The sequence below is a fragment of the Entelurus aequoreus genome, linkage group LG07, assembly GCF_033978785.1.
Source record: "Entelurus aequoreus isolate RoL-2023_Sb linkage group LG07, RoL_Eaeq_v1.1, whole genome shotgun sequence".
NCBI lineage: Eukaryota > Metazoa > Chordata > Actinopteri > Syngnathiformes > Syngnathidae > Entelurus > Entelurus aequoreus.
The window spans coordinates 30,092,572-30,119,598 of NC_084737.1; the positions used below are offsets into that span (position 1 = coordinate 30,092,572).

General features: G+C 38.1%; 1 protein-coding gene across 1 annotated transcript; it reads right to left on the bottom strand.

Annotated features, from left to right (window-relative positions):
- Positions 1–14,116: 14,116 nt before the first annotated feature.
- cbx5 (chromobox homolog 5 (HP1 alpha homolog, Drosophila)) lies at positions 14,117–26,934 on the bottom strand. The gene is made up of 5 exons (XM_062053198.1): positions 26,441–26,934; positions 25,876–26,049; positions 23,675–23,894; positions 23,394–23,494; positions 14,117–14,920 (listed from the first exon to the last, which is right to left on the bottom strand). The coding sequence occupies exons 2-5, from the start codon at positions 26,004–26,006 to the stop codon at positions 14,779–14,781; spliced, it is 594 nt and encodes a 197-aa protein (XP_061909182.1). The 5' UTR covers positions 26,007–26,049; positions 26,441–26,934; the 3' UTR covers positions 14,117–14,778.
- Positions 26,935–27,027: the final 93 nt, after the last annotated feature.

The following is a 27,027-nucleotide window of genomic DNA, read 5'->3' on the forward strand; positions in this document are numbered from 1 at the left end:
ATGAGATCATATGGACAGCCATAACTGTTTACATTTTGCTTTATATTTATTATTTTACTTATTTTTTGCCTAGTTTTGTATTTGTTTTGTATCATCCTGTGAGGTGTATACTACTTATTTTGTTTTTTTTGTTCTTTTTGTACATCATGAAGTTTTGCACTTCTTGTGTTTTTTTGTTTGTTTTCGTTATATTTGGATGTAATTGTTTGTTTATATGATATCATTAAGTAAGACTACGTACTATGTTGAAGGGGGCAGAAAAATATAAGATTTTTCTTCATCCTGCTCCTTCTCAGGCATTGGTGTGTAAATGTATAATTTAAAAATTGAGGTATAATTGTCTATCGATCAAAGATGCACATCAATGAAGGAGATAAATAAAAATGAAATGAAATGAAATAAGACACGTCGGGGTGCCCCTGTGAAAGAAATATTGCATCAAAAATCGTCTCTGTCTGGAGCCAACGGGAGGAGGGTGGGGGGTGGAGTTTACAGTTACGGTAGCACAATTAGCCCCGAACGGGTTAACATCACCACGTCTGTATCAGCGCTGGGGTCCAGTGCACCACACTTTTGTATTGTCGCTCGCTCCTTCGGCGGAGTGCTCGTCTTCCCCGCCCGGACTGTTTACAACGGGGGCGGGAGCGAGCAGGCGGGCGAGGGAGGGAGGCAGGGAGGGAGGAAGGAAGAGCGTGTGTCATAGAAAAGCGGCAAAATGTTTCTCTGCTTGCATTACGCAAGTGACATCAATGCATACTTGCCAACCTTGAGACCTCCGAATTCGGGAGATGGGGGGGGTTGAGTTGGGCGGGGTTAGGGGTAGCGGGGGTGTTTTTGTAGCCCGGAAGAGTTAGGGCTGCAAAGGATTCTGGGTATTTGTTCTGTTGTGTTTATGTTGTGTTTAGGTGCGGATGTTCTCCCGAAATGTGTTTGTCATTCTTGTTTGGTGTGGGTTCACAGTGTGGCGCATATTTGTAACAGTGTTAAAATATAAATAAAATAAAATATGACCACCCTCAGTGTGAAATGTATGGCTGTTCCTCAAGTCTTGCAATAACCTGCGTGTGTCTCTAGGAGCCTCATACAACATGTGTCTGGGCTGGCACGCTGTTAGTATGGAGAAAAAGATGATGCGGTGACAGATTCTAGAGGACACTGATGACAGTGCCATCACGGCACGCCCTCGATATCGATATTGTCGAGAGCCTCATACCACAACGTGATTGGTAGATTTCTTCAGCTCCGCACACAACGCTGTCAAGCGCCATTCATTTAAAACTCGCGGGCCGCACTAACATTAAACTTTCATATTAAGGTGGGGGCCGCAAAATAACGTCTCCCGGGCCACAATTGGCCCGCGGGCCGCGTGTTTGAGACCCCTGGTCTAGACTATTGGTTGGACTTTGCAGTCAACATAACACCATGGGGCAACTGAATGTTGGATCAGTGTTACTATATTTCCAAAAGCAGAGCAGGCCTATTTTACCCGCCAATTTTATGAAACAGCAACCCATAAAAAAAAAGGCTGAAAACTCTCAGCTTTAGCAGACAGTGTAAAAGGGGCTATATCATGTGTGCTTTAAAATCAGACCCTGCTGATTTAACATTTGCCACCCTCAAGAGGAGACAATTCTTTTGCATCATTTTTCCTCCTAATTACTGCGAGTGAGGAAGTTGAGCTTATCTAATGGGCATTTCCAATGGTAAAGGAGCGCTGCAGTCACAGACGGCAGTCGCTGTGCAGCAACAGTGTGAATCACAATGTCTAATTTGGCAGCAGGGGACAATGAGCTACTCTGGAGGAGAGACCACGTGGCCGCAATTTAAAACCAATCAAGATGCCTTTTGCGTTTTATAGGACATTCACACGAGCTGTGCGGTAAATAAGAGTTAAGTTCTGAAAGCACAACACATGTGTGTGTGTGTGTGTGTGTGTGTGTGTGTGTGTGTGTGTGTGTGTGTGTGTGTGTGTGTGTGTGTGTGTGTGTGTGTGTGTGTGTGTGTGTGTGTGTGTGTGTGTGTGTGTGTGTGTGTGTGTGTGTGTGTGTGTGTGTGTGTGTGTGTGTGGCTCATTTAAGTCCACCGATGGATTCTGAGCACTTTTCACTGCAGGATTTGCCCATTTTGACATTAACAGACCCAATTTTTCCTGATTATTTTGCTGCTGCCCGGCTAGTAATTAGCTGCAATTATGTCAGTGGATGATTTCTCTGTGCGTGTTAAAGAGAGGATTTACAAAGCATCATTAGCAGCGGCGTGGCTTTAACTGAAAGAAAAACAAGCAGGGACACAAAAGTTATGGCACCGGAATTTGTAATCCAATTATCTCCGACTCAATAAAACACTGCTGTGGCTCACTGTGACTGGCTGGAGAGGACTCACTTAATACTGTTTTGTTTTATTTTTTTTACTTTTTTTTTTTCTTTTTTTTTTTTTGTTCTGGCTCTCCTTAGCAAATGAATTTATGGTCTAATTAATAGACAAGCCTCCAGATATGAAGGAACACAAATCACCGCTCCGTCCTGGCTGGCAGAAAAATTGCACAGGATAATTGAAAATCTAGAAGTGGATCAATATTTAGAAGCCCAAGGTTACATGAAGTGTGACATTACAATTAAGACAGGAATATGATGCATTATACATCCGCGGGCAAATTGGTTGCTCTCTTTTTATGTAGCGACTAGGGGGGAAATGGCGTGCTTTAAAACACATGTTTCTAACACGTGCTCCAGCTTTTTAAAATATGTGCCGTTTCAGCCACGCATGAGCACACTTAGCCACATCTGCATGCTCAAACTCATGCGTGGCGTTGGCCGGTAGTGTGAGGACGAGGTCTGGTGCCTTCCTTCCTGACAGGGTGCCAAAAAAGCCTCCCCCGCACCCACCTTCCCGAGGCCCATCCCTCCTGTCTCAGGCATTTACCTCTGGCCTGTTAAAAATGATATCAGCTCATAGAGGGCAAGCATTAGCATTTGCATTTTATTGGAAGTGCTGAGATTTAGAGCGGAGGATATATCAGCTCTGAGCAGGCAGAATTAGTTAACAATGCATTACCTGCCTTTTATGGCAGCTATAACTCTTGTCCCCTGGTGGAGAGACGAGATGAGGGAGAGGGGGGTTGTGTTCCAGTGTGTGTGTGTGTGTGTGTGTGTGTGTGTGTGTGTGTGTGTGTGTGTGTGTGTGTGTGTAGAAGGGGAAACAGCCAGCAGAGGGTTGGTTGGTCATGGCGCAGCGGAGGCGGGGTGGCATTTGGAATGAACCAGCTTTGTCTCTGGTGCTTTACTGCACATTAAGTGTGATAGCCACCCAAATTAGAGCATCACATGGCAATCACCTTCACACAGATCAGTGCACCAGTCATCACCACGGCGCTTTATATCAGCAAGCAACAAGGTAATGGACACACAGCTGTGGGCGAGCCATGTCTGTATGGTTACATGAGGAAAACACATCATAGGCAGGCAAGTATCAATATCAGCGATAGTGCCCATTGGTATAGGATCACTGCCAAAATTGGCATTGCCCATCCATTTTGTACCTCTTGTCTCTTTTAAAGTTAAAGTTAAAGTACCAATGATTGTCACACACACACTAGGTGTGGCGAAATTATTCTCTGCATTTGACTCATCATCCTTGACACCCCCTGGGAGGTAAGGGGAGCAGTGAGCAGCAGCGGTGGCCGCGCCCGGGAATCATTTTTGGTGATTTAACCCCCAATTCCAACCCTTGATGCTGAGTGCCAAGCAGGGAGGTAATGGCTCCCATTTTTTATTGGGGTTTGAACTCACAACCTACCAATCTCAGGTTTTGGGGTCGCGGGCATGGCTGGAGCCTATCCCAGCTGCATTGCCCAGTGTAGCTTACATATAGAAAGTAGGAACATGCTGACCGATCGGACGATTTTCGTGAAAAAGAATGTGGTCGACCATTGTCGATGTACTGTATGCCTTTTAATGCCAATCACAAACGTACTGTAGATCCTCTACGGCTGACAAGCGGCTAGCAGCTGATTATGTGTCTCCATACACTGTGTGGTGCCACTAAATAAAGAAGTAAAACAGGTTCTAGACCAAAAATCACTTCATATTCTCTACTGCTCGTCAGTGTTACCATATCTGGGTTACTGTGTATAAATATGGGGAAACAACTACAAATGTGTGCTTCATTCACTAACTGTGTTACAAAAAAGATCAATTAGAATAATACCATCAGGTTGGATATATAGAGAACATACAAAGCCTTTATTTATCAAATCACAATTATTGAAATTCAACGATTTGGTGCATTTGCAAACAGCTAAAATTGTGTATAAAGCAAACTATAACCTGCTACCCAAGAATGTACAACAATTCTTCTCAAAAAAAGAGGAGAAATTTAACATTAGAGGAAAATCTAATTTAAAACATTTGTATGCTCGTACAGCACTTAAAACCTTTAGCATTTCTGTATGTGGAATTAAATTATGGAATGGATTAACCAAAGAAATCAAACTTAGAGTGTCCGCCCTGAGATCGGTAGGTTGGAGTTCAAATCCCAGCCGAGTCATACCAAAGACTATAAAAATGGGACTCATTACCTCCCTGCTTGGCACTCAGCATCAAGGGTTGGAATTGGGGGTTAAATCACCAAAATGATTCCCGGGCGCGGCGCCGCTGCTGCCCACTGCTCCCCAAGGGGATGGGTCAAATGCAGAGGACAAATTTCACCACACCTAGTGTGTGTGTGACAATCATTGGTACTTTAACTTTAACTTTAACAAAGCACCAATATGATTCAGTTTAAGAGACTGTTTAAACTACAAGTGTTCACAAAGTACACAGAACAAGAATTATGATGAACATCTTGAACCCTTTTTTTTTCTTTTTTTTATTGAGACAAATATTATTTATGTATTTAATATTTGTTTGCTTACTATGGAATATTATTTATTTATTTTTTCACTGTTCTGTTACAAAAGACAAGGAAATTGGATAAAATTGCTATGGTATGAAAAGGGGTTGGATAAGCTCTGCTTCTTCCTACTTCTTTTCGGACATGCTGTAATAAAACAACTAGAATTGTGTGATGCTTTACATTGTATCGTATGCATGTTCGAAATAAACTGAAACTGAACTGAACTGAACTGAACTACCCTAAACTAACAACAATCACCTACATTACGGCAAATAAACAGAATCTCTTAGAATCATTAGCAGGTAATATTATCACTGGAGGACAAGGCTAAACATGTTACACAATGAAAGAAAGCCTTAAGCTACCATGTTAATAGCTAAAATAAATAATAATAATAATAATAACAAGAAAACACCAAGCCATGTTTAAACAACACCAAGAAAATGTGCTTAGTAAAGTTAAGAAGTGTAGATGGAACCAAATTACAGCAAAAAGTAAGCAGATATTAAAAGGGAAAATAATAATTAGATTAATAGGAGTTAGAGAGATGGTAATACAACATCAACTGCTGGTGTGTCAGCACTGTCACAGTCAGTACGCGACATGTAATAGGTAGATCGGATCGATCCATAAATTGATGGTGTCGATACCAAGGGTAGTATCAATACTAGAGGAATTAGCTTGGTATTTTAATTTTTTCCAAACTTTTTTTGTTGTTGTTTTTGTTCATGTTTACAAACTCAGGGAATAATTCACTAGACACAGGAGGACTTTGACGGCAAAAAATAAAGGTTTTAAAAGAGTGTCAGATAGATTTTGCTTTTATTTAGGTATTGTGTACTATTGACTTTGTTTTTCTCAAATAATTGTATGTAGTAAAAGACAACAACGCACCAGTTTAGATATTGTGTGGATATTGGTACACTGTCAATAGTATTCACCATAAAAAAAATTGAAAAATGTACAGGTAATACATGTGGTCGGTATTGGTATCGGCTGATCTCACTCATGGATGATCAAAATCGGAATCGGCAGCATAGAACCTTGATCGGAACATTCCTTATAGGAAGTAAACATCAATACAAACGACAGCTGCATGCACACAAAAGCCAATAATGCCTCCAATAGGCCTCCTATACTAAGATGGTGATTCTCAAAATGTGGCTCCATCTAGTGGCTTTTCAAATAATCACTTGATTTTAGTACAGTGTTTTATTTTCCTATATTCAAACACAGTTTTACTGTTCAAACTGTGTGTAATGTTACAATGGCAAAAATATGAAATACGCCGCTGCCTTGTTTTAATGATTACTTAGACCTACTACGCTACTGTATCTTAATGTTGGTCATTATGGTGGTAAATAGTCAAGTGTTTTCTGAGGTGGTACTTAATGGAAAAAAAACATTGAGAACCACTAATTTACATTTACAGTACCAAAATAAGTGAATGTGGTATGTGACATTAGCAAAACCGGAAGCCGGAGTTACACTTTCAAAATAAAAGGTCTTAAAATAAAAGTGTCTGCATAAATACTTACTGTATTTATAAAGCTCGCGGGCCACATAAAACAGCACGGTGGACCTGGTGGCCTTGATATATTTATTAAGCAATAAACCTAAGTTTAATAGAAATCAATGTGTGCTGAGATTCAAGAAAATGTATTTTGTATTGTAAAATGAATGTTAAAAAGAACAACAAATGAACCACAAAAAAACCCAAATATTGATTGATTACATGCAAGAAACATCAATATCACAAAAAATAAACCAACATAATTTGCAATACAAAAAGCAGTTCACAAGATAAAATTTAATGAACAATGCCTCTGGACCCGTTTTTTACCGTGTAAAGCACTGACTGACCTGTGTTTGTTTTCTATTCAACACAGTGGAGTCGTGTGTTGTTTTTTGGCACCCCCTTGGACACACTGTGTGTAACACTGATTAGGCCCTCTGCAGCAGTCGCACAGCTGCACAGTAGCTCCCCCAACACTCATTTGGGGTAATGTGCTGCAACAGGATCTCGACTACGGCCAATACCCTGTGGAACTCATTTGCACTGGAAGTTGGGGGCGTGGGGAGGTGGTGGGCTTGAAGTGCAGAGGCTTCTGTGAAATTGAACACAAGACAGGAAGCTTATACGCATGCAAATGTGTCTTACATGCACACCAGAACAAAAAGACCCGGGGTTGAGTCTATTGAAATGACTTGCTTCATATTGTCTATGCACAGTTAAAGAGGTCATTAAAATGCATTGCAGTGTTACCTCGCCACTTCGCGGTCCACTAACTACGGTCCCAGTGCATTGGCGATTTGAACGGATATGGAAATCAGAGAATAGATGCATCAAAAATTCAACCAGTTTTGATTGCCACTGTCATAGACAGGGGCGTAGCACCAAATTTTGGGCCCCTTACTCAAGACCCTAAACTCAATGTTGCTGCCCCATACACAGACACACTTGATATGCACTAAAAACTGTTGCATGAATTTGGTTAAAAAACAGATTTTCTAAAAAACAACCTTTAAATTCTTAATTTAGTTTCTGACTTTAAAATAAGGGATTAATACAGTGTTTTGCAACCATAGGGCCAGGGCCCATTATTGAGACTGCCGCCAAAAATATGTGTTTCTCAGTTGTGGTCCATTATGTACTGCGGCGGTACTCGGTTGTAATACACTTTTCCACCACTTGTGGCATTAATGACATTATCCAACAAATAGAAAAAGTCTGGAGCTAAAGTTAATTGTTGATACAAATTATTGTTACAGTGTAATAATTATTGTTACCTGTGGTAATGCCACTATGATACAACATTTGTATTATAATCCTTAAACAAAGTAACAGTGAAACTCAAGAACTGCGGGTGGTATTAAATAAATTATCTTCTTCCCACTCCCTTTCACGCAAAACTGGACAATCATGCATTACATACTGTACATTACATTTTGCACTATATTAATTTATATTACTATGTGTTGTCAATTTTGTACTTTTTTTTATGTCATTGCCTGAAATAAATAAATAAATGAAATGAAATGAATGAAAGTCATAGAGAAGTTTCTAAAGCGCAAAAATTATGACTTAAGTGGTATTTTCATTTCCACTTTAACTTTTATTGTCACTTTAGTTAAAGAACGTATCTATTTTTTAATTTATTTTATGTATTATAGCACAACATATTTGTATGTACATGTATTTTTTGTCAGACATTTATGATTTGGTTACTTTATTTTTTTAATCAGCCTGACCTAAACCTTTGGTTTATGTGTTAAATAAGTAATATTTTTTGTGATTAACACATGCGTTCATATCATTTGACAAGGTTTATCTTGTTAAACTGTAAGTAGGTTAGATATAATTAATAAATATATGAATTAAGTAAAATATTTATAAAATAATATATATTAATAAAATAAAGATTAAGATTACTAATTCACTGTTATTATTTGAGTGGGCCCCGGGGCCCTCTGTCGTGGGAAAAGTTGGGCCCTGAGGTCAAAAAGGTTAATAACCCTTCATCTAAACTACAGCATATCTGGATAAACTCCACCAAATAATTTGGTTTTGTTTTAAAAAAAAAAAAAAATTGTCTTTTTTACAAAATTCAATATTGAATGGCCAGAATATGCATTTATATAACCACACAAAAAATGACATATTCACTTAAATATGATTATAAATCTGTGAAGTTTGTTTTTTGTAAAGTATAGGTATTAGCTGACTGACGTATAACTATTATCAATTATATAACTATAATTACTTTATTATTAGTGCATTTCCTGGAGGTTAAGCCTCCCCATTTTTAAAACCTATAGTGACATGTCTGTTTCTAACTTGAATCAAGTGGTTCTTGAACGCAACACAGTTATGGGCAATGAGATGCAAAAGTGAAACTTGTAGACATAACTTTCTCCGATCTTACCACAGATAGATTTTTTGTAACTGTACATTTCTTCTATCATTTTACCTTTCTTCCATCACTTTATCCTTGTAAATGCCCAAAAGTGAGGTTTGATGACATTATGACTTGAGTGAAGTGTTCAAAGCTAGTTTGCTATCCAGGTGGAACAAACCATTTTAAATGTTGGATGGGAGGTGTAGGCGTAGTTTGTATATTCTTATTTTAATTCAACTAAATTTGATTTCATCCTAAAATTTATGACATAGTTTTTGTAATAATTTACATATTTAAATGGCGGGGAAACAAATAGTGTGGTTTGCTGCTTGCATCATTTAATATTTTGGTTGCAATATTGAATACATGAGAGGATGCAAAACACTGAAGAAAGTATTGTGATGCAGTGCTAAATAAACACTGTAAAAGTAATTTAAAAGTATGGATTATTTTTTATTAAACTCCTTATTACACATGTCATTGCACATGGCTGGTCTACCTAATAGTGTCTCCGGTAGGTGTATTTCCTCCAGCATCTTAAGTCATGCAGGTAAACATTGTTTACACCAGGGGTGTCAAACTCATTTTAGCTCAAGAAAATCTATTCCCGTGTGGGCCGTAATGGTAAAATCATGGTACGATAACTTAAAAATAAAGACAACTCCAGGCTCTTTTCTTTGTTTTACTTTGGCCAAAAATAGAACAAGCACATTCTGAAAACGTACAAATCACAAATAATCCTCTGGACAAAACACTTCAAGTTTGTTGAAAATCCTGAGGAAATTGCTGCAGCTTCAAAAACACAAATGAGTTTAGACTTTGTTTCAGTGTATCTACAAAGCCAGGATTAAACTTTAAGTCACAGTCTTTCTGGGATTGAACAAAAACACAACATGTAAGCTCTTCGAGGTATCAAATACCTCCTTTGTCATGTCCACGTATCAATGCAGTGCTAACTCAACAAACCAGAAACGGAGGTAAAAACTACTCAAAAGGGTTAAGTTCACTTTTCTCGTGTTTGACAGAGACATTTTGGGGGAGTAAGGAGGACAAATGACGATGTGTTCGAAGCAGAAGACATAAAACGGCAGGTTGTAAATTTGATGTGGGTCGAGGAGGAGGAGCCACAGTCACCCTTAACTGTGTACCTCCTGCTTGGCCTCAGTATAAACCGTTTGCTTGCCTAACAGAATTGCTATTGTGACATCCAGTGGACATATTTAGAACAGGAGTTTTTTTCGTTAAAAAAAAAAAAAAGCAGCTAATTTTTATACTTGGCAAACTCATCACGCGAGCCGGATAAAACCTGTTAGTGGGCCGTATGTTTGACACGCCTGGTTTACGCCATTGATTCTCAAACTGCGGTACGCGGGGCTCCATCTATAGTGGTACGCCAAAGATTTGATTCATGCTTCATCATTGTTCAGTCTTTTATTTTCCTATAGTCAAACACGTGTGTTACCGTTCAAGCCGTATGTAATGTTACGGCGGACAAAAACAATAAATATACTTGTAATTGAAAACCTCTGCCTTGTTTTTTAATGAATACTTAGGCCTATTACGCTACTGTGTTTAAATGTCGGTCATTATGGTGGCACTTGGAGAGCCAAGTGTTTTCTGAGGTGCTACTTGGTGGAAAAAACTGTGAAGACCACTGATTTACGCCATTATTCATATCGTGCAATAAAGACAAAGAACAGTGTTTGAATAAACATTCAAAGATATACTGATTCATGTTTTTATGTAATAATTATGTCATTGGTGCCCAATAACACACACACACACACACACACACACACATCTCTGCCTCACACACACACTAACCTCAGATTATTTGCACAGTTTTTTTTTTATGTTTATCTTGAGCCGTGATTCACTCGACATGCTTGCTCTTTGTGCTGCTACATGTGCTTTCGCCACACACACACGAGCAACCGGCCTCCCCTGAGTGCCACTGTGGTTTTTCCCAACCATACCTACCAGCCAGGGTTTGTCAGCAGACAGCTCCAAGCTCCATAAAACAGCCTCCTGCTCCATCCCTTTGCCCAGCTTAATGGTCCCTGTGGCTGGAAATTTACTGGTGACCTTTGCATCGCATTTACAGCATTACAGGCTTTTTGCTTGGGAAATTCCATCACACACATACAACGCTTTGTATGTGTGTGTGCGTGTGTAAGAGAGGGAGAGAGAGAGAGAGAGAGAGAGAGAGAGAGAGAGAGAGAGAGTCGCTATAAAAGGCTGCAAGACGGAAAAGGATTATGTTCAGCAATCATTGCAGTTTATTTTAGTGTATACCCCCAAAGTAGAAACACAAGCCTTAATGGATGTGACTTACATGAGACTCTTCCTCTGCCATGCTTTGAAATGTAGCCTATGGGTGGAGGAGGGGGGGAGGGTTATAATTTTAAAATGTTACTTCTAGAGATTTCCTTAGTTTTAAGACACACTTTTTCACAAATCATCTGTTTTGTATTATTTTATTGTGTTTTGTCGTATGTGTTGTACTACTTCTACTGCTTCATCCCAAGTGCAGGACTGTAATAGACTAAAAAACTATTTTGTCCCACACGCCATTAGACTGTACAACTCCTCTCTGGGGGGGAGGGGGGGAGGAGGAGTACTAGGATGACAGGGGATGCAAAACAATAACAGTGCAATACTTTTTCATAACATTGTCACTACTGCCTAGTTTCTCTTGTTATATTCTTATTTTACTGTTATATTTTTATTCTCATTGTTGCTTTTTATTTTTATTCTATTGTAATATTTTTCTATTTTGTTTCCATTTATACCCCCATTATTTACTTTTTACTTTTTAAATTCGATCTCAATTTTGTACACTGCTGCTGGAATTTTAATTTTCCTGAGGGAACTCTCCTGAAGGAATCAATAAAGTACTATCCATCTATCTACTTTATATATATATATATATATATATATATATATATATATATATATATATATATATATATATATATATATATATATGCCTACCGCCCGAATGCAGCTGAGATAGGCTCCAGCGACCCCCCGCGACCCCAAAAGGGACAAGCGGTAGAAAATGGATGGATATATATATATATATATATATATATATATATATATATATATATATATATATATATATATATATATGTGTGTGTGTGTGTGTGTGTGTGTGTGTGTGTGTGTGTGTGTGTGTGTGTGTGTGTGTGTGTGTGTGTGTGTGTGTATACATGTGATAAAATATATGTACATGTGCGACGTTAATTTGAGTTTTTCTCCAGTGTGAATGCCTCAAAGGTGGCGTTTTTCCTCAAATCCTCAGTCCCAGTTTGCCTTGTTATTGTCAATAGTGCTGTATGTGTGTGTTTGTATGTGCGTGTGTGTTTTCTTCTCTTATTGTTATTTTTGTTTGTTTGTTATGTACAGCACTTTGTGCTTGCCACTTGCCTGTGCATGAAAAGTTTGATTGATGATTTGATTTGATTATTTGCTTGTTTTTAGTCATTGGCTTTACATCATAATCTTAATGTCAGCATAATTATAATTTCTCTATAGTTTAAAAATGTTAAAATCGAGGAAATAACCATTGAAATGCCCCCCCCATAGAAAATCGTGTTTAAAGATTCTGCAAATCCCAAGGATGCTTAATGTAAGAATTGCAAGTTAAATATGTTTTCAGAATAAAATGCTTTTTTCTATTTTAAAAGTCCTACTAACTTGACTTAGGTCAGGTCAGTCAGGTCAGTTTCAGTTTATTTCGAACATGCATACGATACAATGTAATGCATCACACAATTCCAGTTGTTTTATTGCAGCACGTCCGAAAAGGAGTAGGAAGAAGCAGAGCTTATTTAATCCTACCCCTTTTCATATCATAGCCATTTTATCCAATTTCCTTGTTCTCTGTAACAGAACAGTGAACAAATATTCAAATTTACTTCTGTTTTAAATTTTATTTTTTAGTCTGTCCTTTGCCTTTATTTCTTTGTGGTGTACAGCCCTTTGTTTTTCAACTGTGGTTGTTTTTAAAGGGCTTTATAAATAAAGTTGGTATGGTATGGTATGGTAAATAAAGGTCGAGGTCCAGTGTTTTGTTTTCCTATATTCAAGGACAGTGTCACTGTTCAAACTGTGTGCAATGCCACAGTGTCCAAAACACCAAACACACTTGTATCTAATGAATACTTGTATCTTAATGTTAGTCTTTATGATGGTACTTTGAGAGCCAAGTGCCCTTCTGAGGGGGTACATGATGAAGAGTTTGAGAACACACAGGGGGTCACAGAAAACTGTTCAAGTGTTTCGCACATAAGAGTTGTTGTCCATTCATCCAGGATGTATTATCAGGTAAAATTAACTATAGCTGCATTGACAAATGTTCACTACTTTTTAGTATTTTTTTTCCCGAAATCTAGTCTTTGTATTTTATATTTTGTCAGCTCTTTTTTGCAGTGTACAATATTTAGAAACAGTTCTGGGTATAGTATTGATTACAAATGGGTAACCTGCTTTCCGCCCGAATGCAGCTGAGATAGGCTCGAGCACCTCCCGCAACCCCAAAAGGGACAAGCGGTAGGAAATGGATGGATGGGTCTAATCTACAAAGCTCTGATGACATTACATGTTTTTGAGCGTCCCTAACATTGACACATTTGGAGCCATGCAGACAAATATGAATACAGTATGCCTCATTTTGCCCAACAGTGACATCTGCTGGTGGTACAGAGTCTTACATATCCATTAATTTGCTACTGCTTGACCCTTTCGCTAAATAACTCATTTTCTCAATTATAATTCAAAAAATAAAACTCAGGAGCAATTTGAACATCCAAACAATTTATTAAAGCATGTATATAATTGTAACATCGTGAAAGAAAAAAAGGCTCACTTTAAAAGTCACATTGCCAAATTAAAAAAGCTAAAATAGCTTAAATGGTAATCTAAGCAAAAATTAAAAACATTCGTAAAAACAAGACGCCAATTTACAAAACTATCACCAATCTAGAATACATCTTAATTGCTGAAGATAGAAACAGGAAGCACAGAGAAATGGTGTTGAATCCCTACGATTAATGTGATATCTCAGTGCTTCCTGTGCACATACTATAGCACCCAATACAACCTTAATGATCATTAGTATTAAGAATTTAAAAAATAATCATTACAACTGCAAGGCCAGCCATCAGCAAAAAGCCTGAGTCAAGCCATATATTTTTGTCCACAAGATGGCAGACCTCAACCACTGCACTGGTGACCAATGTTTCTGGTTCTAATCTAGAGCAAGAGAATGTTGCTGTTTAATTAGGGGGGGGGGGGGGGGGGGGGGAGAAAAGAGCAAATACGAGCAAAAACTCAATTTATTGTAATTGGACTGTACTGTAATAGCATCGAGAAATTAAAAAACACAACACAGTGTCTAAAATGTAAAACACAAACAAACAAGGATATTGTCACTACTTTCATATACATAATATAATTGGCCTATGACCTCTTGAGTGTGTTTTGTTTCTAGTGATAAGATTTTAAAACAGGGGAATTAAAACGCAAATGATGCAGTAGAATGATGTGTGTGTGTTTAACAAGATAACTGTTGACCAGCTGGCCGGGTTTTTTTTTTTACATTTCCCACAAAAGACTGCAGTTGATGACTCAAATGTGCTTGAGGATGCAAAATATCTAAGAAGCATGATTACAAAACAGGGTGAGTTAAAACATTTTGGAAAAAAGAAGGTCAAGAATACAAAGACAGAACAGTAGAAACACTCCCAAAAGATATCATCACCCATATCTGCCAAAGCCTCTCCTATACGTGATGGATCCTCCTCAGCAGTGGGGGCCCTTGAGCACCAGTGGGTCATGGCTGAGGATCTGTGTCCACTGTATTAGTGTCTTTGTTGGACAATGTACAGAGGAGGGGATGGGTGAGGGAGAAAAAAAAATGTCTGACTCAAGGTTGTCCCTGTAGCGGGGAAGTTGCCCTTTCCTTTTGGAGGTGAGCAACTCACGCGCTGACAGCGTCCTTCTCCTTCTTGTCGCTGTCTTCGTGCCAGGTGAGGCGTTCCTCGTAGAAGGCTATGACGATCTGCGGGCACTTGTGATTGGCGTCCTTGGCAAGCACAAGGTCGGCCTCATCAGAGTCTTTCCTGTAGGAGAGAGAGGGAAATATAGCCCAGCGTTACAATTAATAGATGTAAACACAATTCAGAAAATCTGCATAAATCATTTAGTTTATGAAACGACCAAAACACAATAGGGGGTTTCTACATAATTTGTCCTTGGTCCTCCAGTATTCAAATAGTAGTCTTGTCAGTGACAACAAGGTTGGTTGTAGGGCTGGGCGATATATGCGATATATCACGGGTTTGTCTCTGTGTGATATAGAAAATGACTATATCAGAGTATACGTTCCCACGCAGTTGCTTTTAGCTGCTACCATTACACTACAGCAGGGGTCACCAACGCGGTGCCCGCGGACACCAGGTCGCCTGTAAGGACCAGATGAGTCGCCCGCGGGCCTGTTCTAAAAAAAAATAAAAAATTAAAAATAAAAAACAAAATTTAAAAAAAACTTTTTTTTTTTTAAAAAATTAAATCCACATAGAAAAAACACAAGATACACTTTCAATCAGTGCATCAACCCAAACAACCTCCCCCATGCACACTCATCCACACCCACTCACACAAAAGGGGTTATTTCTTTCTGCTACCAATATTCTGGTTCCCACAACATAGACAACACATCTGCAAGGGACACAGTCCCTGAAGCATACATGATTGTATAGGCTGCTGGTCCACTAACATTTTCATTAATTACTATTTTTTATGTAATTATTTTTATATTGTTTTACTTTATTTTTTATCCAAGAAAATGTTTTTTATTTATTTATCTTATTTTATTTTATTTTTAAAAAAAGGGCCTTATCTTCAACAGACCAGGTTGTCAATGAAATTAGATTTGTTTAAAGGGTTTTTTAAACCAGGCCCAGTCCAGATAATGTCCAAGTCGGACTCAGCAACACACACCTTCATTCATGTACACAGAAAAAAATTAGGGCACACAACAGATTGCATATAATTTATAAACAAAATTACATTTTCAAAATAAGTATTTATGTACAGTCCAGTAACTTTCTAAAGTTAGAAAATACTGAATAAATGTTTTAAAGAAAGTAATACTAAGTGAATATCTGATTTTGGCCTTAAAAATAAACATTTTACCGAGTACTATAATTAAATTGACTAAATCATGATTGTCAATGAACTCTCCTAAAATAACAGAAACCACATTAACCTTCATAAACAAACCAATCCTTAAACACATTTTTTCAACTTCCACCCAAAACAAAGACACAATATGACAATACCAAAACAAATGCAGGGTGGATTCAGGCTCCTGACAACAAAATCGGCAATCATCTGACTCTGTCATATTCCATAATTTTAACATTTTCCCTGTGGGTAAGAAGTTATAAATAATTTTAATTTGAAAATAACGATTTTGCACATCGATAGTGGTTTTATAGATTAGTTTGAATATGGCATCCCATGGCAACGGGCAGTCAAAAAAGTCCTCCCATTTTCCATTTGTGTTGTATGAGGCAGCCTTCAAAGATTTCTTTATTAAATAAAAATTATATATTTTTCTATTTATTTTAGTTCCTTTTTGCCAACTAGAATTTCTTATTAGAGGTTTACAAACTAATAATTTAGTAGTTCCATAATTAATTATTTGTTTCCATCTTTTCCCAATTACTCCAGTTAGTTGATCAAATGAAAAGCTTGAGCAAGCATCACCATACATAGCTCTAAATTCATCATACTTCATAATTTTACCATTCTCATTGATAATATCATTGACAAAAATGATTCCTCTTTCAAACATATTTTTCCAAAAGAAAGGCTTTCCATCTATTACAATATTAGAGTTCATCCATATTAACTGCTGCAAAATATCGTCTCTTTTTTCTGGCACATAAAATTGAAAACACCACTATGAGTGGATTGTTTCCTTTATGTTTCCCAGCAGACTCTCTGGGAGGGGATCACTTGTAAAAAAGGATACCATTTCTTTTGATACAGTACATGTTTTTTGTCCAACAGGACATTTGTGTACCACTCAATGTTTAAATACATCTTTGGAACAATTGATGCTTTTAAAGACAGACACATAGCTTCAAGGTTGAGAAGTTTCAGGCCCCCATATTCATACTCTTTGTACAAAACCTTTCTTTTAATCTTTTCTGGTTTGCCGTTCCAGACAAAATCGAAGACCCTCCGCTCATAAATCTTAAAAAAGTTTTGTGATGGAGCTGGTAATGACAAAAACAAATAAATAAATTGAGGAATAATTTACGAGTTGGCAGTAGACATTTTACCATACAAGGTTAGGGATTTCCCTTTCCATAATTGCATAATTTTGTCCAGCTTTCTTAGTCGACTATCATAATTTACTGAGCCTAGATCTTCCAGATTTTCTGGGACAACAACACCAAGTATGTTAACTGGTCCATCTGTCCACAAAACAGGCACTTTGCATTCCATTCGAAAGGACGTTCCCTTTAGATTTACGATCCTTAACATTTTACATTTATCATAATTAAGCTTAAGGCCAGATTGCTGTGAAAATATGTCCAAAAGATTAAGAAGGTTCCGCAAACAATGAGGAAAAATCTTATCTTTGTGAATCAGCCTTTTCTGACATGAACTTCATCAAGAACAAACACAGAACACGCCTCACTGATGCACATCTGCAAGACTCACTCAGAGTTGCAGTGTCAAGTTACACACCAGAGTACAACACACTAGTTAACAGCATGCAATGCCAGGCTTCCCACTAACTGACAAAGAAACAGATAACAGATTTGGTGTCCAGTTCAAAGTGTGACATGATTTAAAAATTTGAGTGTTTACTTTTGTATTTTACATGAGTTATTATTTGTACAAACATGGTGCAAAGTAATTCATGATTTGTTAAAAAAAATATTAGTGGCTAGCTAGTTAAAATGGGATATTGTGATTTCACAAGACTGTCTTAGAAGTGATCATTTGAAAATGTTAAATTTGAAAAATGTGCACTTAGAGAAAATATAAAAATAAAGTGTTGCATATTGATATTTATCTGTTTCTATATATATTCATTGTGAGAAATCATTAAGATGATCAGTGTTTCCACAAAGATAAATATCATTATTTATTAATAATAACAGAGTTAAAGGTAAATTGAGCAAATTGGCTATTTCTGGCAATTGATTTAAGTGTGTATCTAACTGGTAGCCCTTCGCATTAATCAGTACCCAAGAAGTAGCCCTTGGTTTCAAAAAGGTTGGTGACCCCTGCACTACAGGCTCTCCTCGCTCTTTCCTGTGTCTCCTTCTCACAGACAGACAAGCGCACCTTCTTACACACGTCACATACTGTCACGACATACGTCACATACGTATACGCCCTCGCGCATCAAAGAGGTAGCAGCATGGGTAACGTTAGCTGTGATGCTAGAGCAGCCGTGCGAGTGGTAATACGGGAGAGAGAAGGTGCGAATCTGGTAACAAATTAAGGAATAATTAGTTCCCCCAAAAAACAGCATGGGGTCCATCGTCTGGCGGTGGTTTGGCTTCAAGTGGGAATATGTCGAACAGACAACCGTAATTTGTCAAGTGTGGGGCAAAAGCTTTTCTATAAAAAGTAGCATTACTGCTAATATGTAGCATCATTTGAAAAGTCACCTGCTAGAGAATGAAGAGTGCTTACTCCGCATGTCAACATCTCCGTTCGGTGTCAAACGCCCACACCATCAAAATGCCGAGGCAAACATTTCCAGATCGACACGTATTAAAAAATTGTGATTTTTTTAGTTGTGATTTCCTTCTCTGCATGAAAGTTTTAAAGTAGCATATATTAATGCAGTATGAAGAAGAATGTTTTAATGTAGACACATAGAATCATCATACTGCTGTGATTATATGCATCAAGTGTTCATTCAAGGCTAAGGCAAAATATCGAGATATATATTGTGTATCGCGATATGGCCTTAAAATATCGCGATATTAAAAAAAGGCCATATCGCCCAGCCCTAGTTGGTTGTCACACTCAAATTGTGATAGGGGAATATTAAGAATTGGGATCAGAGCTCAACTACAAGGTCTTCTCTGGAGTAAGACTGCTTCTTTTTTTGTTTATCATGTCAAACTGTAAATGCTCAACACCTCATTTATTAGTCAACTAGGCTTTTTACACAATGGTTTTACAATTGTTACGCTTGAAAAGTGTGGAGGGAAAGCTATAGTTTGGATTGTTCTTAACTAGCCAACTAGTCTACGCTGTTGTTAGTTTGGATAATAGCAATAAATTATATTTTGGGGGGGTTCGTCCATTGGCGCCGATCCCGTGGGTGCTTTGGGGCCCAAGCACCCACGGACAATGCCGTGCTTGAGTTGAAAAATGAGAGGGATACACGTTTCAAGCAAACACCTTGAACTACAATTTAATGTATAATAAGTACAGAAAGATGTTTTAATGCTAAGCAATTCCCACTAGAATAAAAAGTGTGACAACCAACCATGTTCTCTGATGACAAAATGCCAATGTCAAAAGAGAAATTTTGAATTAGCACACAATATTACTCACGACTGCACAGCCTTTGGACTAACTTCATATAATGAAGCAATTAGGACAAATACTCATTATGCATTTTGAACTCATGTTTGTGCCTTTGTCTTTGACTCCTACACAACAAATACAGACATGTGAGCACAATATGAGAGAAAAAAAAAGGAGGAAAACTGACAAAAAAAGAAGAACATTTCTATCAGCACGAAGTGCTGCCACGCAAGCCCTGAAATATATATTTTTTTTTTAAATCAAAACTACACTTCCAGCAATTGCGTGCATTTCTACACTATATTTTACCTTTAGATGTATTCTCATCTACCAATCACTTTTGGTTGTCTTTTTGACACTTACACGTCACGTACAACGTACCACAAAATTTTCAGTTTTTTAGTAGATATTTTACTAACATTATTGCCATTGAGTATATAATGTAAAAAAATGTTTTTCTATAACATACATGAAAATAACTCAAAACATTTCCCATTTGGCAACTCTGTCCTATAGCCACGCCCCCCCGGTGTTGTGACCACTGTGTACAGCCGTCACGTCAAAAATATACCTTATCGCTGGCTAAATGCTCAAGAACTACAACTGGTTCAGAACTACCATTTCACATGCCTGCAAATATTGTGGAATTAAAAAAATAATTGATAAAAAAGTACCGTGATTGATTGCCATATCAATATTTTGTCCTCACACCTAAAGAAACACTCTGGAGGTCAGACCTTTGACTTCTACCGCCCAAGTCGTTTGAACCAAGCTATAATGCAAAATCAATATGGTGAAGACTAAATGTGTGCAGGTCCCATGAATTGATAAATCGATTGCTATTAATGACAAATAACCAATTATTTAACATACAGCAGATTATGTATTTATTTAAAAAAAGAGACAGCCAGAAAACTGTTGGCAAACTGCATTCCCCGAACTGTGTTGCAGTTAAAACCTGTCACTGTGCATGTGCCACATGTCTATATGACAATACTGGGGATTCCCCCGAAAACGGACGCCATTGCTGGTTGTATGTGGTTTTATGTTTAGAATACTGGTTTTTCATGGTTAAACATTAATTAGTGAAGCTCAAATTGATCCTCCAAAAAAAAAAACGATTGCAGAATCAGACTAGGATAAAGGCTATATAGAATATGTAATTATGAGTTCTCATGTGAAATTTTATCAAAATTTAAAAATGCGAAATAAAATAAAAAATAAAAAAAAGAATTATTGTGTTACCACTTTTAACGACCAAATCTGTGTTACATTTATAAACAACTATGTTAAATATTCCAGGTCAACTAAGATAAACGTTGTAATATTTTCTATATTCTGACATGTTTAATCTCAAAGTTACTATTGGGGATTTGTCCCACCCAAAAATGATACTACGCAGGGAAAAATATTAAGAGTTTGAATTCTATAACTTGCATGTTTTTACTTTTGAAAGTGCAACACAAGTCCTTCTTCACAGGCTCTGACCGCCTGAGAGTGTTAAAAGAGCACTAAGTAACTTTTCAACCTTCATAAAATATTTTTATAACTTTTGGGATGATACATCGACTTACAACTACAGGGTTCCTCCTTAATGTAATTGAATGTGGCGCGCCGCCACAGCATTTTCATTACCACCACACCTTGAAAATATTTTTTTTTGCGCGACAACAAATTAAAGTAATATAATATTTTGTAGCCCCCAGAAGAAATCAGACAAAGTCTGAGGCTATTTTAAACTTGTATTAAAATCTTAGGCTAACAACCGGCACAATTTCACAGGTTTTACCTCCCTTGCATACACTTTCATCTACGCACTTCTGCAGACACACAACAACACTTCCTCATTCTCCGCCAATCACCTTTTAGGCATGGACGGTGTGTTTGAAAACATAGGAAAAACTGACATCAAATCCAAACCACACAAACATGAAACATGATGTACCAAAAACTCGACCACCGGAAAAACACTTTGATTACAGAAAACGACGCTGCTGAAACCGGATGCAAACACAGCGCACACAGTTGTCTGGAGCGTTGTCAGCACGTCTACAATACTGACGTAATTTTAATATATCCCAGATACACCCGCGGATAGCGATTTACAAAATGTGCAAATATTAAAGAGGACATTGGCAGCTTTGAAGGAGAAAAAGTCCATCTTGAGCAGCAGCGCAAAGAAAGTGTGACATCATGCTCACCTCTTTTGCAAGGGACATTTGGGACAGAAGTAGAGTAAACAGTAGTACATTTTATAATAACACCAGAAAAAGATGCTCGATTTTCTGCTAGTCGTTTTTAACTTTAAAAAAAAAAAGTAATTAAAAGTCTCTAGACACTTAAAACAATGTCAAAGTACATTGTACTATAAGCAGCAACAATTGAAAATATGACAAAACTAAAAAATATGTTGATACTAATTATTAATAACAGATTTGTTTTCAAATGTATGTATACATTTTTTTGCCTTTTTAAAGAAATATAATATACCATCATAGCAAATTACGCAAATTAGTCGATGGCGTCATGGTGACCACACCCATAACTACGCCCCTGACCACAGGTATCTTGGTCTAGGGGAAAATCCAAACTAGTTTAATGACACTTTTGTTACGGCCTGATGGGGTCTGTATTGCTTTCCCTGGCACTAAGCAATTTTGAGGAGGGTGGCAGGAACCCCGCCACACAAAAAACTACAAATGTGCTGACTTGCTTCACGGCATACGTCACTCTCCCCTTTATCATTCGTAAAAAAAAAACAGAAGTTGATGCGAACGCCTATGTGAAATTACTGCTAACATGGCAGAAGCTGCAAAACAACCACAAAAACAAATAGTTTTGTCTGAGGAGACAAAAAACAAAAAGGGAGGCTACTCGGATAAAAGCACAGTCAAGGATCAACATTGGCCCGGCTTTCGCACGCTGGCGTGAGCTCAAAGACGAGGAGGGATTTCCGACTGGTGCTGCCTGGGCTCTGTTCCTGCTTTACTAGCAAGTAATTTTCGATGCTCAAATAAAAACTACAATGCTAATGTTGGCTATCGTAATTTGCACGGCAGCAATAAACAGCCAGCAGGTTGAGAGTTTGCAGTTCCACACTGACACGACCAGCCACGCAACAAACTCAAAAGTACTATAAAAGGGAAAAAACAATGCCATGACTGCAAACCGCATAGATCAAGTTTAAGTAAAATATGTAGGTTCCTACTGTCGAAAGATTGGTCACACGGAATCATTGTGGTATTATTGTGTCAGTTTGTATGTACGTGACAGTATTTTCTGACGGTTTACGCTATGCGCGAGTCCTCATGAGAAATGTGGTCTTCCTTCATGTAAAACACTACCGCTTTGTCCAATGGTGCTGCCAAAATCAACCAAAACTAAAAGTCCCTAAGTGGGGCTTTGAAGAGGTGGGAGACAAGCAATCTGAATATGGCTTGTTTATAACATCTTGTAGTTGTTTACATTTATATTTACAATTTAGAAACCATATCTTTTGAGTCACGTCATCCTAATCCTAGAATGGTCACTTGTCTCTGATTTATTTACAATCTTTGTCAGTGTTCCCAAGTAACAACACTTATAGAATGTTTTGTTGCACTGAACCACACGGTGGTGTTGAAAACATAACTTTATCTTTGTTGACCAAACTGCTTTGTGTATTGAATTGATATTTAAATGTGAACTATTTTTTTGTCGCATGATGTGTTTTTTCTCATGTCAGAATGAGATGTAACTTTAAAAAAACTGTTCATGTGACATAGCACTTTCTAAATGTTTTGCAGTGTAGTTAATTTATGACATTTTTCTGCTCAAACAATTTACGGATCTGTCAGGTTTGAAAGGTCTTTTGACATTTTATCTGATTATATTAATGACAGGCATATTATTACACATCTCAATTATTTATTTATTTGAAACATACTTAAATATTGTCTTCCAAAAGTGATGTAGCTCTTTTCAGGCCTCACTAAGCTATAGTTAGTATATATACACTTGAAGAAAAAACAAACAACTTACCACTTCATTAGGAACATCAAATCACCACACGAGTCAGTTGCACCAATAATTTTTTCTGGTTCAAGGCCTTTCTCAAAGCCACGAGCCACTAGAATTTCCTCCTGAAAGACAGAGCCAACTTAACTTAACATGAATGATGCATGGCAGTGGACCACAGCACTTTTAATTAAACGTGTGCTACCACAAAGAGTAGTGGAGTCAAAGTGTAGATATAAAACACTCCCTTGCACCCCAATATTTAGAAGCAAACCAAAATACAGGTGAGAATAATGTAATTCTACCTCCTTTTTCTTCTTAGGTTTGCTTCCACCCTCCTCGTCGTCATCCGAGCCCCTCTTCTTAGAGCCACCGGAGTCCTTTGTACGTCCAGCCGGGGCTGTGCTTGGCTTGCTGCCCCCACTAGTTGGAGTAGAGGTCCCACTTTTTTTGTAGGTCTTCATAAACTCAGAAATAAGCTCTGGACAGTCCAGGTTCTTCTCTGGTTCCCATGTGTTGTGCTTCCTAAGGGTAATTCACAATAGAGTAAGTTGGGGACAATAGAAGCATTTAAATCCCATCTTAAAACTCATTTGTATACTCTAGCCTTTAAATAGACCCCCCTTTTAGACCAGGTGATCTCCCGTCTCTTTTCTGCTCTGCCCTCCCCTCCTTCGTGGAGAGGGGGGGCACAGATTAGGTGACCACAGATGACGCGCTAGCTGTTCAAAATCGGGACTCGGGGTGGACCACTCATCTGTGCATCCTTGCCCTGATGTGGGACCTGAGCCGAGGATGTCGTTGTGGCTTATGCAGCCCTTTGAGACACTCGTGATTTAGGGCTATATAAATAAACTTTGATTGATTGATTGAATAGAACATAACTAAAAACATGCATTGTTGTTGCTCCCCCTCCCTTGATAGATTTTATTAATTAAAAAAATAACAGTCAAGTAAACACCAGAGCAGTGACCAGAGGGGACTGCAAAGCACAAAGGCGCAGGACAAAATTTGGCCAAATGGTGGGCTCTATCAGAGGCATACAGTCATGGAACAGGCTGCAGAAACTGTGACACCTATTTAACATTTAAAACTGCACTAAAACAGTGGTTGAAAACTAATCAGACATGCACGCACAATTAGATTACCGTATTTTTCGGACTATAAGTCGCAGTTTTTTTTCATAGTTTGGCCGGGGGTGCGACTTATACTCAGGAGCGACTTACAGTATGTGTGAAATTATTAACATATTACCGTAAAATATCAAATAATATTATTTAGCTCATTCACGTAAGAGACTAGACGTATAAGATTTCATCGGATTTAGCGATTAGGAGTGACAGATTGTTTGGTAAACGTATAGCATGTTCTATATGTTATAGTTATTTGAATGACTCTTATCATAATATGTTACGTTAACATACCAGGCACGTTCTCAGTTGGTTATTTATGCGTCATATAACGTACACTTATTCAGCCTGTTGTTCACTATTCTTTATTTACTTTAAATTGCCTTTCAAATGTCTATTATTGGTGTTGGGTTTTATCAAATAATTTTCCCCAAAAAATGCGACTTATACTCCAGTGCGACTTATATATGTTTTTTTCCTTCTCTATTATGCATTTTCGGCCGGTGCGAGTTATACTCCGGAGCGATTTATAGTCCAAAAAAAAAAAGGTATTCACATGTTTTTTTAATTTTGTTATTTGTTTTATTTTTGTGTCCATGGTCTGTGCTTATGATATGCTTGTAATGTGTAATGTTTTGTGATTGATGTATTATTTTGTATCGTGACCTGTTGAATGTTTACTGTATCAACCTGCCTTAGGACAACGGATGAAAATTAGCTATTGTGCTAACTCCGCCATATTTACATTGTTGCTCTATGTTGATGAATATGCATTGTCCTAATTCAAAAAAATAAAAATAAAATAAATAAATTGTTAGTATAGTTGCAATTAATGCATATGGGCTATAATAAAAGCCATGTTGTTTAAGATATGAAGTTTTTAAATGCATGTTTTTATCTGCAATCATATCATAGATTGTGGTATAATGCAGGTGAGCTGTATTTTCTGCACTCAGACAGACAAGAGCTTGTCACAAATTGCTTTACAAGTCAAGGTAAACAATGACGGTATAATAAACAGTTGTGCCTCTACTGTTGCCTGTTTAGTATGTGTGCAAATGCTGCTACCATCTCAGTGGCCTAGTGGTTAGAGTGTCCGCCCTGAGGATCGGTAGGTTGGAGTTCAAATCCCAGCCGAGTCATACCAAAGACTATAAAAATGGGACCCATAACCTCCCTGCTTGGCACCCAGCAACAAAGGGTTGGAGTTGAGGGTTAAATCACCAAAATGATTCCCGGGCGCGGCGCCGCTGCTGCCCACTGCTCCCCAAGGGGATGGGACAAATGCAGAGGACAAATTTCACCACATCTAGTGTGTGTGTGACAATCATTGGTACTTTAAAAAAAATAAAAATAAAGATGCAATCAAAACTTACTCTGAATATCCCTTCCACTTGAGAAAAAACTCGACTCTGCCTTTCACCACCCTCCTGTCCAGCACCTTCTCCACAACATACTCTTCTTCATCCGATGATGAGGAGTCGTCTTCGCGAGACTTTTTGCCCATTGCAGAGTTGTTTGGCAAAATGTTGCAGGACGATATTGTTCACCTGCAGATCAAAAATTCAAAACGGTGACCGACTGGCAACCAGGCAGCCAATAGGCCCCAGGTTTTTTCTTCTGGTCACCACAAAATAAGCTAACACCGGGCTAGCATTGCGATAACAACAATATGGTTTGTTTGTTTCTCAAGCGACACATCAAACCGAGCATTTCGTAAGGGGACTATAGCCATGCGTAGCCGTGGACAGAATGCAAAAAAACAAGGTATATTGATGTAAGTGCAAATTCAGTGCTGCTCCTTGCTAGCTAATCAATGACTATCGAAGGGATGCTTGCTAGCTAGCGGTTGAAGTGGGCGATTACTAGCTAACGAACTCCTACTGAACAAACACTACTTGCAGCCGCACACGGCGCTACGGTACTTACACGTTTGCTTACCTTATAGACGCGAAGGACGACAGTTCCGATCGATTACCTGCAGAGCGAATTCGTGTCCTGTGGACCCGCGGCTAAGTTAGCATGTAGCTTAGACCGCATAAAAGGTACTGTGCGCTTGCTTGTGCGTAAAAAAAAAAAGCGCGCGTTAAAGGCTCACAATGAACGTATCCGCCCCTCGGTCAGCTGCTGACCCACTTACTCACTCAGTTCCTATTCCCTTCAACATATAGACACCATTTACCGTCACGACTTAAATGTTTGTGGTTATAATGCAGCTTTGGCAGGAAACCGTCACAGAATATAAGGTTGATAGATTGCCGATGAGACAAATACACGAGTGAGACGCGCGTATCCCCACCCCCACAGCCACTTTTAGGTTAAATTGCGCTCAATGCACAATAACTAGCATATAGTTTAATCGGGTCAAATGTTAATATATATGCACCGACTTGACTTTTGGTCAAAAGGAAATATTTTAAGAATACTATTCCTGAATACGGTAGAAAATACGCATCTTTTTATTGTCGCCGCACAAGCACACGCCTACCTCATTGCGATTGGACGATATAATGACTGACAGAATTTTC

Bases quoted from the DNA above. Each gene is read 5' to 3' on its own strand.
- cbx5 (XM_062053198.1), bottom strand. From the start codon at position 26,006: ATGGGCAAAAAGTCTCGCGAAGACGACTCCTCATCATCGGATGAAGAA. The intron at 23,895-25,875 runs GTAAGTTTTGAT...AATTACCCTTAG, and splicing joins AAGTGGAAGGGATATTCAGA to GAAGCACAACACATGGGAAC. The intron at 14,921-23,393 runs GTAAGTTGTTTG...TCTCTCCTACAG, and splicing joins TTGATGTTCCTAATGAAGTG to GAAAGACTCTGATGAGGCCG.